This window comes from Rhinopithecus roxellana, chromosome 6 (assembly GCF_007565055.1).
Source record: "Rhinopithecus roxellana isolate Shanxi Qingling chromosome 6, ASM756505v1, whole genome shotgun sequence".
In the NCBI taxonomy this organism is placed as follows: Eukaryota; Metazoa; Chordata; class Mammalia; order Primates; family Cercopithecidae; genus Rhinopithecus; species Rhinopithecus roxellana.
In genome coordinates, this window is record NC_044554.1 from 26,721,019 (window position 1) to 26,733,869 (window position 12,851).

The 12,851-nt window shown below is 35.3% G+C and overlaps 1 protein-coding gene across 2 annotated transcripts in view; it reads left to right on the forward strand.

Annotated features, from left to right (window-relative positions):
- CFTR (CF transmembrane conductance regulator) overlaps positions 1 to 12,851 on the forward strand; it is a 181,622-nt gene that overhangs the window by 43,340 nt on the left and 125,431 nt on the right. For both annotated transcript variants that reach the window (XM_010389332.2, XM_010389333.2), the window contains exons 4-9: positions 1,435 to 1,650; positions 4,770 to 4,859; positions 5,738 to 5,901; positions 7,045 to 7,170; positions 10,570 to 10,816; positions 12,472 to 12,564. In XM_010389332.2, the coding sequence (XP_010387634.1) occupies positions 1,435 to 1,650; positions 4,770 to 4,859; positions 5,738 to 5,901; positions 7,045 to 7,170; positions 10,570 to 10,816; positions 12,472 to 12,564 (936 nt within the window). The remainder of the gene's footprint in view (positions 1 to 1,434; positions 1,651 to 4,769; positions 4,860 to 5,737; positions 5,902 to 7,044; positions 7,171 to 10,569; positions 10,817 to 12,471; positions 12,565 to 12,851) is intronic.

Consider the following 12,851-nt stretch of genomic DNA (forward strand, 5'->3'; position numbering starts at 1 on the left):
TATGTGAGGTGAGAGAACTATAATATTTCAGGTTTGTGATTAGTTTGGAGGCTTTTTAAAAGTTTGAATGTTTTCTTGCATTTAGAGCCTTAGTTGACTTAGTTAATTCAAAATAAAACATTGTATATAAAGCATAGAATGAGCAGCTACACAAAGCTACTCAATAAATGGCAGCTCTATAGGGGTTAGGATTTCTTGTGGGGATGACATTGATATAGAAAGCATGGTCATCTATTGAGAATGAGGGGGCTGGAGGTATTGGATACTTGAGGTTTAGAAAATATATTGTAGAAAATGGACAAAAAAAAAAAAAAAACAAATTAAGGGATGAGGCAGAATAATGCTTGGCAATACCAGGGGTAGGGAGCCGTCTTGCTTGGAAATATATATTTTAAATGGAACCAATGATCATAACATCATTTCCTTTCAGGGATACCGTCTGGTCCCTATTTTACTGGGTCATTATAAAACAAAATGGGGAATTATGCATCCTTCTCTTTTGAAGTCAATTTAACAAGATGGGTAAGAATTAGACCTCCTGGGTTCAAAATCACTGGATTCAGATCTATTCTTGTATATTTAGGAGAAGTGGTAATAAATTTGATGGACAATTTAGTTTAGTAGTCGATTGAGGACCCTGATGAGGTATATTTGGGAAAACATAACTTCTGCTCTCCCTCACTGACTCACGGGCCTTTGAGGAGTCCAGCAGTCATTGGAATCTGGCCTGAGGTTGAGGCTGCTGGCAGACTCCTTCACCGAAGTCCATTCCTATTGCTGACTGAGAAGGGACTAGCATTGGAAATGGCCGATTTTAAATACCACTAGTGCTGGTGTGCTCCTCCCTCCCGTTGCCAGTTCTGCCTTATGTAGTTGCCTTGAGAAGCTAAGTTCATTCTGAAAATAATGCCATTGCCCAAAACACTTTAGAAAGTTCTAGTTTGAAATTACATCCAGTCACTTGGTCTCTTTGGCCTCAGTTTCTTCATCTGCCATGTGAAAATAATAATGCCTACTCTGTATCTAAGAAAGTCTCCATAGTAAACAAAAAAAAATGCCTACTCTGATACTGAAAGTTGTTATGAAAAATAGAAAAGGGAAATGCTTTAGAAACTGTTAAGTGCTATGTAGATGTTACTAATTAACAAACCATTTCAGAAACTATACTTTTTTATAGCCACTATTCACTGTTTAATTTAAAATACCTCATATGTAAAGTTGTCTCCTGGTGACTTGTGCTGTAACAAATCCCAAATCTTATTTCAAAGTACCAAGATATTGAAAATAGTGCTAAGAGTTTCACATGTGGCATGACCCTCTATATAAACTCGTTTTAAGTCTCCTCTAAAGATGAAAAGTCCTGTGTTGGAATTATCAGGGTATTTTATGAGAAAGAAATGAAATTTAATTTTCTCTCTTTTTCCACTTCTGCAGGAAGTCACCAAAGCAGTACAGCCTCTCTTACTGGGAAGAATCATAGCTTCCTATGACCCGGATAACAAGGAGGAACGCTCTATCGCGATTTATCTAGGCATAGGCTTATGCCTTCTCTTTATCGTGAGGACACTGCTCTTACACCCAGCCATTTTTGGCCTTCATCACATTGGAATGCAGATGAGAATAGCTATGTTTAGTTTGATTTATAAGAAGGTAATACTTCTTTGCACAGGCCCCGTGGTACATATATTCTGTATGGTACATGTTTTAATGCCATAAATTAGGTAGTGAGCTGGTACAAGTAAGGGATAAATGCTGAAATTAATTTCATATGCCTATGAAATAAATGGCAGGAATAATTAATGCTCTTAATTATCCTTGATAATTTAATTGACTTCAACTCATAATTACTAAATATCTTCCGTCAACTGCCTCTGTTGTAGTTTTTTTTTGTCTCCTAATCATGTTATCTTTTTTTTGGAATCCATGGTTTCCTGTTAAGGTGACACACAGCCTACATAAAAGTAATTGACAAAATATCATCTTATAGTAAAATGCCACATATCTTTATGTTCAGTAAGAAGAGTATGATATATGATTGTTAATGATAACCCAAACAACAAAAGTTTTCACCTTAACTGGTTGTCATAAGTAGTAGTATCCACTGCCTTATTTTGAGTTGGATTTTTATCATCCTATGAGCCCTACAAATTTAAAGTTTTTGGAACAGCACATGTATTGAAACCATAAGAACCTACTCTGCTTTTCTGCATGTATTATCCAGACAAGGGCCCAAGTTGCTGAGGCATCATTTAGGTGAATTCAAATTAACATTTAACTACCTTACAAACACAATTTAAGGTTGTTTCGAAGGCATGTACTTGCATCATCCTGGTTCACTACCATGTGTGACTAACTTGGATCTGCAAAGTCATTATAGAAAGTTGTTTTGATGGACTCATTTGGATATTGCTTTACCCTTCTTCTCTTTTCTCTTTTACCAATGTAAACATTAAATACTTGGCTTTTAAGGGCATAGATCTGAAATCTGCCTCTAGCAAATAACCCATAACACTTCTAAGATATACCTGCAAGGTCAACTGTGTTGTAAAACCTTGATAACCATACTTTATTGTTCAAAAAAGCCTTTTATGAAGGCAGAAGTAAATAAAAACGAAGTCCACAGTTATCACCTCAGCTGCAATCTCATCAGTTCACAAGTACCAGGAAAACGTGATAAATCAACAAAAGTTTTATTTTGATCTGAACATTTTACATAAATGAAGACATTGTTAGATATCATTTGGAATGTAGAATCTACACAGCTGGCATATCAGAGAAAGTTGAATTCAGTTTAATAAATGTTTATAGAAAGTGCTTGTTATCATAATGAAAATAGCTCAGGATGTGCATGACAAGCTTTTAAGTGATTGGGTACACTCTCATTTGATCTTCTGCACAACTCTTAATGGTAGATACTATTATCCGTGTCTTATGGATAAGGAAACTAAGATTTAAAAAGTACAGAACATGGTGCGAACACTGCTTCAAAATTTCTAAAATAGGTAAATTACAATCTCTGAACTGGAGGATTTTCTAACCACTAGGGACAATAGAGTACTGATACTTAGTGGGCAGACTGTAATGCAGGAAGAGATAGGCATGGGCTAAACGGGTGTAGAGATCAAATAAAGAGCAGGTTAGTTTGTAAACAAGTCCATATGTAACATTTAGCAGAAATATAGGATATAGGTGCTTTCAGACCCGGATGCATTGATAAAAAGTTAGGTAGTATTGTATTTGTCTTCCTTTCTCAATGTTGCATATCTGTGTTCTTGCACAGTTTGCTTCATCTCTCCAGCCACACTTATTGGCCTACATTGGCATCATCATCAAAGAAGGCAATCCCATCTCTGTGTGGCTTTGGTTTGGTCCCTAAAGTGAACCTTGTGTTTACTCTTCCCAGGTCTCATGCCTTCCCATATCTGACCTGTTTCGTCCTCATGGTCAGGATATGTGGGACCTTTCCTACAATGTTCCAAAGTTTGTAATAGAGCTCTCTGCTTTGTTCCAAATTCTGCAACATTTTACTTTAAATAATGAATTTAAATACAAACTTGAGCTTTGCCTATACTTTTCAAGAATGCAGAGATAATTAAATTAACAAAAATATTCGTTGAGTCCTTACTGTGCACACAGCTCCATGTTAAGCCTTGTGCAGAACTCAAAGTCACTCGAGACTGAGCCTGTTACTAAGTCATGTGCAATTTAGCTCAATGGATTTCCCTCACTTCATATTGCTCTGATAATGTTTTGGAATTAACTGCCTTGATTCCTTCCTTTCTTGGCTTATCTATACACTATTTATTATTCTACACCATCTCAAATTCTAACTCCTCAAGAAAATCCTTCCAGATTTTTCTAACCAGGAGTTTTAACTTTCTCTTAACTACCCTATTACTTTCTACTTCCCTTAACTCGTCTATCATATTATATTTAGTTATTTATATACTAGGTCACCTTGACGATGGGATTATGTTTTAATAAATCTTAATAATCCCTGAGGCATCAAGTAGAGTGATTTGCATTTACTAAATGCTCAACAAATGTGTGAGGTATTCACTTGAAACTAATATTAGATAATTCCCAAAGTGATCTAATAACAAATCAATTCTTCAGTTTTACAGGCAAAATATTACTCTGATCTTCCATAATCATAGTTAATTTGTCAACTTTATAGTTTTAATTAAGTAGATTTAATTGATAGATAAATAAGTAGATAAAAAATAATTTACCTGCTTAACTAGTTTTCACATAGCATTGCATTTTTCTTTGTAAAATATATGGATTTTGTACTGATAAACTTTTTCACAAAAGTATTAATTTTCAGTTATTCATCATATACTTTTATTGACTTTAAAAGTAATTTTATCCAAATGAGTTAGTATAGAACTACATGAAAAATTCAAGGCCAAGGCTTAATTTCAAATTTCAGTACCTTTGGCTCTATCTTTTAAAACGAAACAAAAACTCCCACACGGTATGAATGGTATTTAAGTATAATACCATTCTCATTGTGAGGAGAAAAAATAATTGTTTCTCTCTAGATGCTGGAAAATAAAACAACTAGAAGCATTCCAGCATAGTATTGACTGTTAAAAGAAATATTTATGAATCTAAGATGATAGTAAGCTAGATGAATAGAACATAATTTTCATTACCTTTACTTAATAATGAATGCAAAATAACCAAGTTAGTCATATTATAATGTTACTTATAATATATTTGTATTTTGTTTGTTGAAATTATCTAACTTCCCATTTTTCTTTTAGACTTTAAAGCTGTCAAGCCGTGTTCTAGATAAAATAAGTATTGGACAACTTGTTAGTCTCCTTTCCAACAACCTGAACAAATTTGATGAGGTATGTACCTGTTGACTTAATCTTTTAGGCACTATTGTTATAAATTATACAACTGGAAAGGTAGAGTTTTCCTGTATCAGATAAGTGGTTAAGTCTTGCTCAGCTCTAGCTTCCCTATTCTGGAAACTGAGAAAGGTCAGTTGTATAGCAGAGCACCATCCTGGGGTCTGGTAGAACCACCCAACTCAAAGGCACCTCAGCCTGTTGTTAATAAGATTTTTCAAAACTTAATTCTTATCAGACCATGCTTCTTTTTAAAACTTTAAATCTGTTGTATACTGGGGCTGAATATGATACTCTGAGCAATTCTTGTTCTGTGTTGTCCTATGTGATAAATAAATTCAAGATCCTTGGGACATATGATGTGTTTTATTTATCTTTGCACATCCAGTACTTAAAATAGCATGAGACCCACAGCTGGTACAAAATTAATTACTGTTGAATTGAGCAAATATTTGTTCTAAATGTCTCTATCAAATGACAGAGTTGTGCAGTTGTGTGGATTGAGTCTCTAGAGAGAGTTCTTTGTTCTCTCATATTCTATGCTGTGGTTCTTGCTTTATGCAAAAAGAAATAAGTTACTTAAAACCCGGACATGGTAACTTAAGATGTCCAATCTTAATTCCACTGAATAAAAATATGCTTAAAAGTGCACTGGCTTGAAATTTGTTCTTTGGGGAAACCTATTCTATGTGTAGAATGTTTAAGCACATTGTTATGTGCTCCATGTAATGATTACCTAGATTTTACTGTGCTCAGAACCACGAAATGTTTGACCATATAAGCTCCTTTTACTTGCTTTTTTTCATATATGATTGTTTGTTTCTAGGGGTGGAAGATAAAATGACACCTGTTTTTGCTGTGCTTTTATTTTCCAGGGACTTGCATTGGCACATTTCGTGTGGATCGTTCCTTTGCAAGTGGCACTCCTCATGGGGCTAATCTGGGAGTTGTTACAGGCCTCTGCCTTCTGTGGACTTGGTTTCCTGATAGTCCTTGCCCTTTTTCAGGCTGGGCTAGGGAGAATGATGATGAAGTACAGGTAGCAACCTATTTTCATAGCTTGAAGGTTTTTAAAATTATGTTTTCAAAAAGCCCATTTTAGTAAAACCAGGACTGCTCTATGCATAGAACTGTGATCTTCAGTGTCATTAAAAAAGACTTTTTTTTTTTTTTTTTTTTGGAGATGGAGTCTAGATCTGTCACCCAGGCTGCAGTGCAGTGGCACGATCTTGGCTCACTGCAACTTCTGCCTCCCAGGCTCAAGCAATTCTCCTGCCTTAGCCTCTGGAGTAGCTGGGATTAGAGGTGCACGCCACCATGCCCGGCTAATTTTTGTGTTTTAGTAGAGATGAGCTTTCACCAGATTGCCCAGGATGGTCTCGAATGCCCGACTTCAGGTGATCTGCCCACCTCAGCCTCCCAAAGTACTGGGATTACAGGCATGAGCTACCGTGCCCGGCCTAAAAAAGACTTTTTAAGATGGTGTAAATATTACTTCCTGTATCAATGGGATATTTTTTTTGCTTGTCAGTCTCCTGAATTTGTTTATAAATATGTTGATTCAGTTCAGTTTTTTAGATTATAAAACAGTTAAAAATGGATAAAACATTTATGTGAATTAAAGGGAATACCTAATTTTTGTGTAGACTTTATTAGCTTTTACTACTCTAGTTTATGGATCATCACACCAGAGCCTTAGTTAATTTGTGTTACAGAATAACTAATACCAGTGAATGAATGACTTACACAAGTCACTGCTTATGATAAAGGGCTTGAATTTGTCAGCTAGAGTATATAAATTTATCAGACAGAAAGTATATAAATTTTGGAGTCAAATAGCACTTTGTTTGAATCCCAGACTGCATGCTTACTAGTTATGTGACCTTAGTCAAGCCACTTCATCTCACTGAGTCTTTGCTTTTTTCATCTCTAAAATAGAGATACTCACTGCTCATAGACTGTCGTAAGGGATAGAAATAGCAGATGGAATGGGTCTGTACAATATCTGACACATAGGAGGCATTTACTAAACAGTAGTTATTATTTTTGTTACCATCTATTTGATAATAAAATAAATGCCCATCTGTTGAATAAAAGAAATATGACTTAAAACCTTGAGCAGTTCTTAGTAGATAATTTGACTTGTTTTTACTATTAGATTGATTGATTGATTGATTTATAGAGATCAGAGAGCTGGGAAGATCAATGAAAGACTTGTGATTACCTCAGAAATGATTGAAAATATCCAATCTGTTAAGGCATACTGCTGGGAAGAAGCAATGGAAAAAATGATTGAAAACCTAAGACAGTAAGTTGTTCCAGTAATTTCAATATTGTTAGTAATTATGTCCTTAATTTTTTAAAAATATGTTTGTCACAGTAGACTTCCACCTCATATTTGATGTGTCTGACAATCAAATGATTGCATTTAAGTTCTCTCAATATTCATACATTAGTTGCATAAATTCACTTTCATGGGCTGTAGTTTTATGTAGTTGGTCCAGGGTGTTATTTTGTGCTGCAAGTATATTATACTGATACCTTATTAAAGAATTTCCTACATGTGTTCACTGCTGCTCAATACATTCATTTCATTAAAATAATGATCAAGATATTGAAGGCTGATTGGTAACTCAGATGGAACTGGTAGAGTATACAATTCTGAACAAAATAAATGATTCTCTATTTTTATATCTTAATTTATGTGTTATGGTACATTAACCATGAAAAAAATTGTGTTTGGTTAGAGTATGTTTGCTCTTCCTTAACTTGGGAATGACATAGGGTAGTATTCACAAATTGGGTTCCTGTAAATCCTCCACTTGAAGTGAAGTCAGTTCAAGTAATGAAAGCTACCTCCTGAGATAGAATCAGTACTTGGCACCTATCTCTAGTGTTCTTTCACCTCATATAACCTTTCACTGATTAGTAAGGATTATATCCAACAAAGAAAGTACAGCGCAGACTGAGATATGATTACTGAGATAAATCTGGGCAAGATGTAAGCTACAGCATTTCTGTAGCAATGAGACCATTTTTCTTCAGTTGAGCTCCATGTTCTACAAACTCCAATCAAAAAAGGTTCTAGGAGACTCAGTGAAAGTTGATACACTGTTCAAGGAACAAATAATTTCAGCACATGACAATTTCACAGGGAAAAATATACTAAAAAGAGAAGTACCCTTATGGATGGTATCAATATGGGTTATGAGGAATTCAGGCTGCTGAGTCCAGTATACAATGGTAACTGAGCTGCAGGTGTGTGATTGGAACAACAAAAGAAATGCTGAAATATTAAGTCCTTTGCCATGTAAATAGAAAGAGTAAAAGAGTATTTATTTCCCAAACATTATTGGTCACCTGTTTTTGCTATGCCTTTCAAGATAAATCCAGGAAATGAATTGCATTTTCTTTCCAGAAAACAAGTTCTTGGGGGAATTGTTCAATTGGTAGATCTTCTTTATCTCATTGACAAGTCAGTGTTCCATCACACTTGCTCTGTGCATCACTCTTCTGCCTGCAAACACATGTATAGCAAGCGTGATGACAAGGATATCAGAAGATCTGGTTTTCTCAAACTCATGATAAACTCATGACTGGGTCATTCTTGGTGCTGATTTTACTTTGTTTTTTGTTGTTTTTTGTTCCCTCTTCCTCAAAATATGAAATCTATTCCCTTTACTTGGTATTTCTGTTTGATATATAGCGAATGTTTAGTTGTAACCTATATAATCAGGCATGAAATTGTCACTCAAAAAGGCTAGAAAGTGTTGACGTAAATATGGGAAAGCAAGAATTGCCCCTACTCAAGAGAGCAAATATAATGTTCTGGAAGAGATTGGCAGAATTCACATCAAAGGAGTGATTACCTCAGCCTGGGACACTGTTGTACTGGTCAAAAGGCTGTGCAAAGCTCCCTGAAAATCCACCTTTTTATTGCTCTTTAGTAATAAAGTCACTTTCAATTTTAAAAATAAGAAACTGATATAATAGTTTTATGACTCATAAAATGTTAGTGATTATTTTATGGAGAATCTACTTTCTGGGTGATTCTTACAAATGTTCTTGGATCCATTTTTTTTTCTTATAGTACCTCTTCTTCCTATTTTTCTCAACTCTATCTAATATATTTCAACAACAGTTCAACAAATTTAACATTTTTATAAAAAGTGTTTTCTATCATTTTATAAACACCAGCCTAGTCCATGTTTTGTCTTTTCTTGTTGAGAAGAAAGGACACACATTGTAAACTTAAATATAGACCTCTACTGTACTATTTAATCTAGGCAACAACTCCACAAAGGAGATGACATGTTTTCCTTCTGTAGAGGTGGATTCTGTAAAGTTGGAGGGAAGAGTGACTTGCTTAAGATGTCTAGCTGTAACTGGCAGAACCAGGATTCAAAGCCAGGCGAGATGCCAAAATCATAATCTGTCTTCAGTGTCAAGTTACTGAAATTGGTAGACCTAAATAGACTGAATTGCAATCTGGGTTGGGCACATTGAACTCGATTTTCTTCATCAATGTGCTCAGATTACATTTTATTTTTCAGACTAAAAATGGAAAAAAGATTCCCTCTTAGTTCTACACTTGACAATGAGAATAGCTTTTCTGAATTAAGGAAGAAGAACTAATGCCCAAATGTCAGGTACCCACATGCACTATGCCATGGCACAGCTGTTGCCCCCTTTCACCAGAGCCCTCTGCCTCTATCCTGGTTGACCTTTACTTGGGCAAGAGCTGGATGGGGAGGATGACAAGTGACTCCAATTTGTATGGCTTCTGGAAGACTGGGACCGAGTCGAAGGAAGTGTTGTCTCCTGCACTCCCTGTTTTCTGCCTGCTAGAGCATTGAAGCTTCACATATATATTAAAAAAAACTAATTTCCATTTGCATTTCAGACTAGAAGATTGAACGTATAGTGTAATGTGATTGCAAATAATTATGTTGAAATGAGACAGAGAGGATGTAGTATCTACTTTCATAATTTTTCAAAACCCACCTGCAACTTGAATCAAAAGAACTACTTGTGTGTTTTTAGGGTTTAGTTTTTTTTTTTTTTTTTTTTTTTCCCAAACGCAAATCCTGGAAACCTACTGAGACTCATTCAATCAGTATCTCTAAGACGTGGGCCTGAGACTGTATTTTTAATAAGCATCTCAAATGATTTTTACACATGCTAAGGTTTGAGAACCACTTCTCTGTAGCTTATATATTATTTTCAGTGTTCCTCAAAGCCAAGTTAGAGTTTCCAAAGTGCTAAGAATCCATTAATCACAGAATTGTCTTTTTCCTTTATAAATCTTGCAACATTGTTCTCATTTCCACAATTAATTACTTAAAACACCAACCAACAAGCAAAAAATGATTAGTCTAACTAATCTTACAAGTTAGTAATGAAGTAAAGGTTTAAAAATAATGTCATAACAATGTTAATAACAAATTATTAATTATAATTTAAATATGATATTTACAAGTATGTACAAAACACTGGTACTTTCATTGTTATCCTTTCATATAAGGTAACTGAGGCCCAGAGAGATTAAATAATATACCCAAGGTCACACAGGTCATATGATGTGGAGCCAAGTTAAAAATATAGGCAGAAAGACTCTAGAGACCATGCTCAGATCTTACATTCCAAGATCCCTGATATTTGAAAAATAAAATAACATCCTGAATTTTATTATTATTATTTTTTATAGAACAGAACTGAAACTAACTCGGAAGGCAGCCTATGTGAGATACTTCAATAGCTCAGCCTTCTTCTTCTCAGGGTTCTTTGTGGTGTTTTTATCTGTGCTTCCCTATGCACTGATCAAAGGAATCGTCCTCCGAAAAATATTCACAACCATATCATTCTGCATTGTTCTGCGCATGGCGGTCACTCGGCAATTTCCCTGGGCTGTTCAAACATGGTATGACTCTCTTGGAGCAATAAACAAAATACAGGTAATGTACCATAATGCTGGATTATATACTATGATTTAAATAATCAGTCAATAGATCAGTTGTAATGAACTTTGCAAATGTGCAAAAATATAGAAAAAGAAATTTCCTTCTCTAGGAAGTTATAAAAGTTGCCAGCTAATACTAGGAATGTTCACCTTAAACTTTTCCTGGCATTTCTCTGAACAGTATGATGGATGAGAATGGCATTTTATGCCAAATTACCTTAAAATCCCAATAATACTGATGTAGCTAGCAGCTTTGAGAAACTCTAAAGTTTTCAGGTGATAAGACTCAATTTATATGAAGTTAATTGGATAAACTTGTGTATTATTAAGAAGCAAAGAAATGCTTATTATGCTTTTTTGCTGTTTATTTAAATATTTAACCCAGAAAATAAGTCACTGTGACAGAAATAAAAATGAGGGAGAAGGGTGAGCCACTTTTAGGTAGTTCTGGCATTATTTATTCTAGGCCAGAGGTTGCAAATGGTGGCCCATAGACCTAATTTTGGCTCCTAGACCTGTTTTAACCTTTCATTTAAAAAATTTGTATTGGTTGCCCACAATTAAAAATTGGGAGATGTCTCTCACACACACACATAAACACACACACGCTCATATGTGCAACCTCTTTTGAAGAATTGGAATAACTAGTCAACTGCGTCCTCCTTTTCCACAAGCTATGGCAGCTCCCTGCTCACAGAGCACCTGCCCTCTCCAGCTCATCACGCTGTCTTCTCAGCCCCACTCCTTAATTATATCACCTGTTTGGTCCTGAGACTAAGTGAGTTTGAGATCTGTGATTTAGACAAAGTGGTGACTCTAGCTCTGAATCATAGTAAGTAGCTCTGGGAATCATCTTGTCTTCTGTTAACCCATTGAGAGAGAAAGAAAGAGAGAGAGAGAGAGAAAGAAAGAAGAAGAAACAGATCTGGGGAGAGTCACTGAATGGGAGCATACAGACAGAGAAACAGATCTTGAAAACCAAACTGGGAGAAAATGAGAGAAACCAAAAGAGAGGTAAAGAGGAGCAGAGAAGAAAACGAAGAAGCGAGGCGAGGACCAGGCTTTTTCATTACTTCTTAGGGCCAAGACTTCCGGATGCATGGACTCAATTCTTCCTTATGCTCCTACCTTCCCTAGGGAAACTGATTTGCGCCTCTAATAGAGCCCTTCTTTTAGAATCACAGTTTGATGCCTTAAAACTAGTTATATATCTTCACATGCTTCCTTAACCCACATGGTGCTAATGAGGCCTTTAATAAGGAGGGTGCTATTAGGATGAAGACATTCATTTTTTCTCCATCCAATGTTGGATTAAGGCACATTAGTGGGTAATTCAGGGTTGCTTTATAAATTCATCACTAAGGTTAGCATATAATAGTACAAGGAAGAATCAGTTGTATGTTAAATCTAATGTATGAAAAGTTTTGTAAAGTATCGTATGTTTAGAGAGTATATTTCAAATATGATGAATCCTAGTGCTTGGCAAATTAACTTTAGAACACTGTAATAAAATTATATTAAGAAATAATTACTATTTCATTATTAAAATTCATATAGAAGATGTAGCACAATGAGAGTATAAAGTAGATGTAATAATGCATTAATGCTATTCTGATGCTATAACATGTTTTTGCTCTCTTTTATAAATAGGATTTCTTACAAAAGCAAGAATATAAGACATTGGAATATAACTTAACAACTACAGAAGTAGTGATGGAGAATGTAACAGCCTTCTGGGAGGAGGTCAGAATTTTTAAAATATTGTTTTCTCTAAAGACCTATTTTCTTCTTTGTGAATCTGGATTTCATCCTGATGGCAAATAAAATTAGAATGATGATATAACTGGTAGAATGGGAAGGAGGATCACTCACTTATTTTTTAGATTAAGAAGTAGAGGAATGGCTGGACATTCATGCTTGTAATCCCAGCACTTTGAGAGGCCAAGGCAAGTGGATCACCTGAGGTCAGGAGTTCAAGACCAGCCTAGCCAACGTGGTGAAACCCTGTCTCTACTAAAAATACAAAAAAA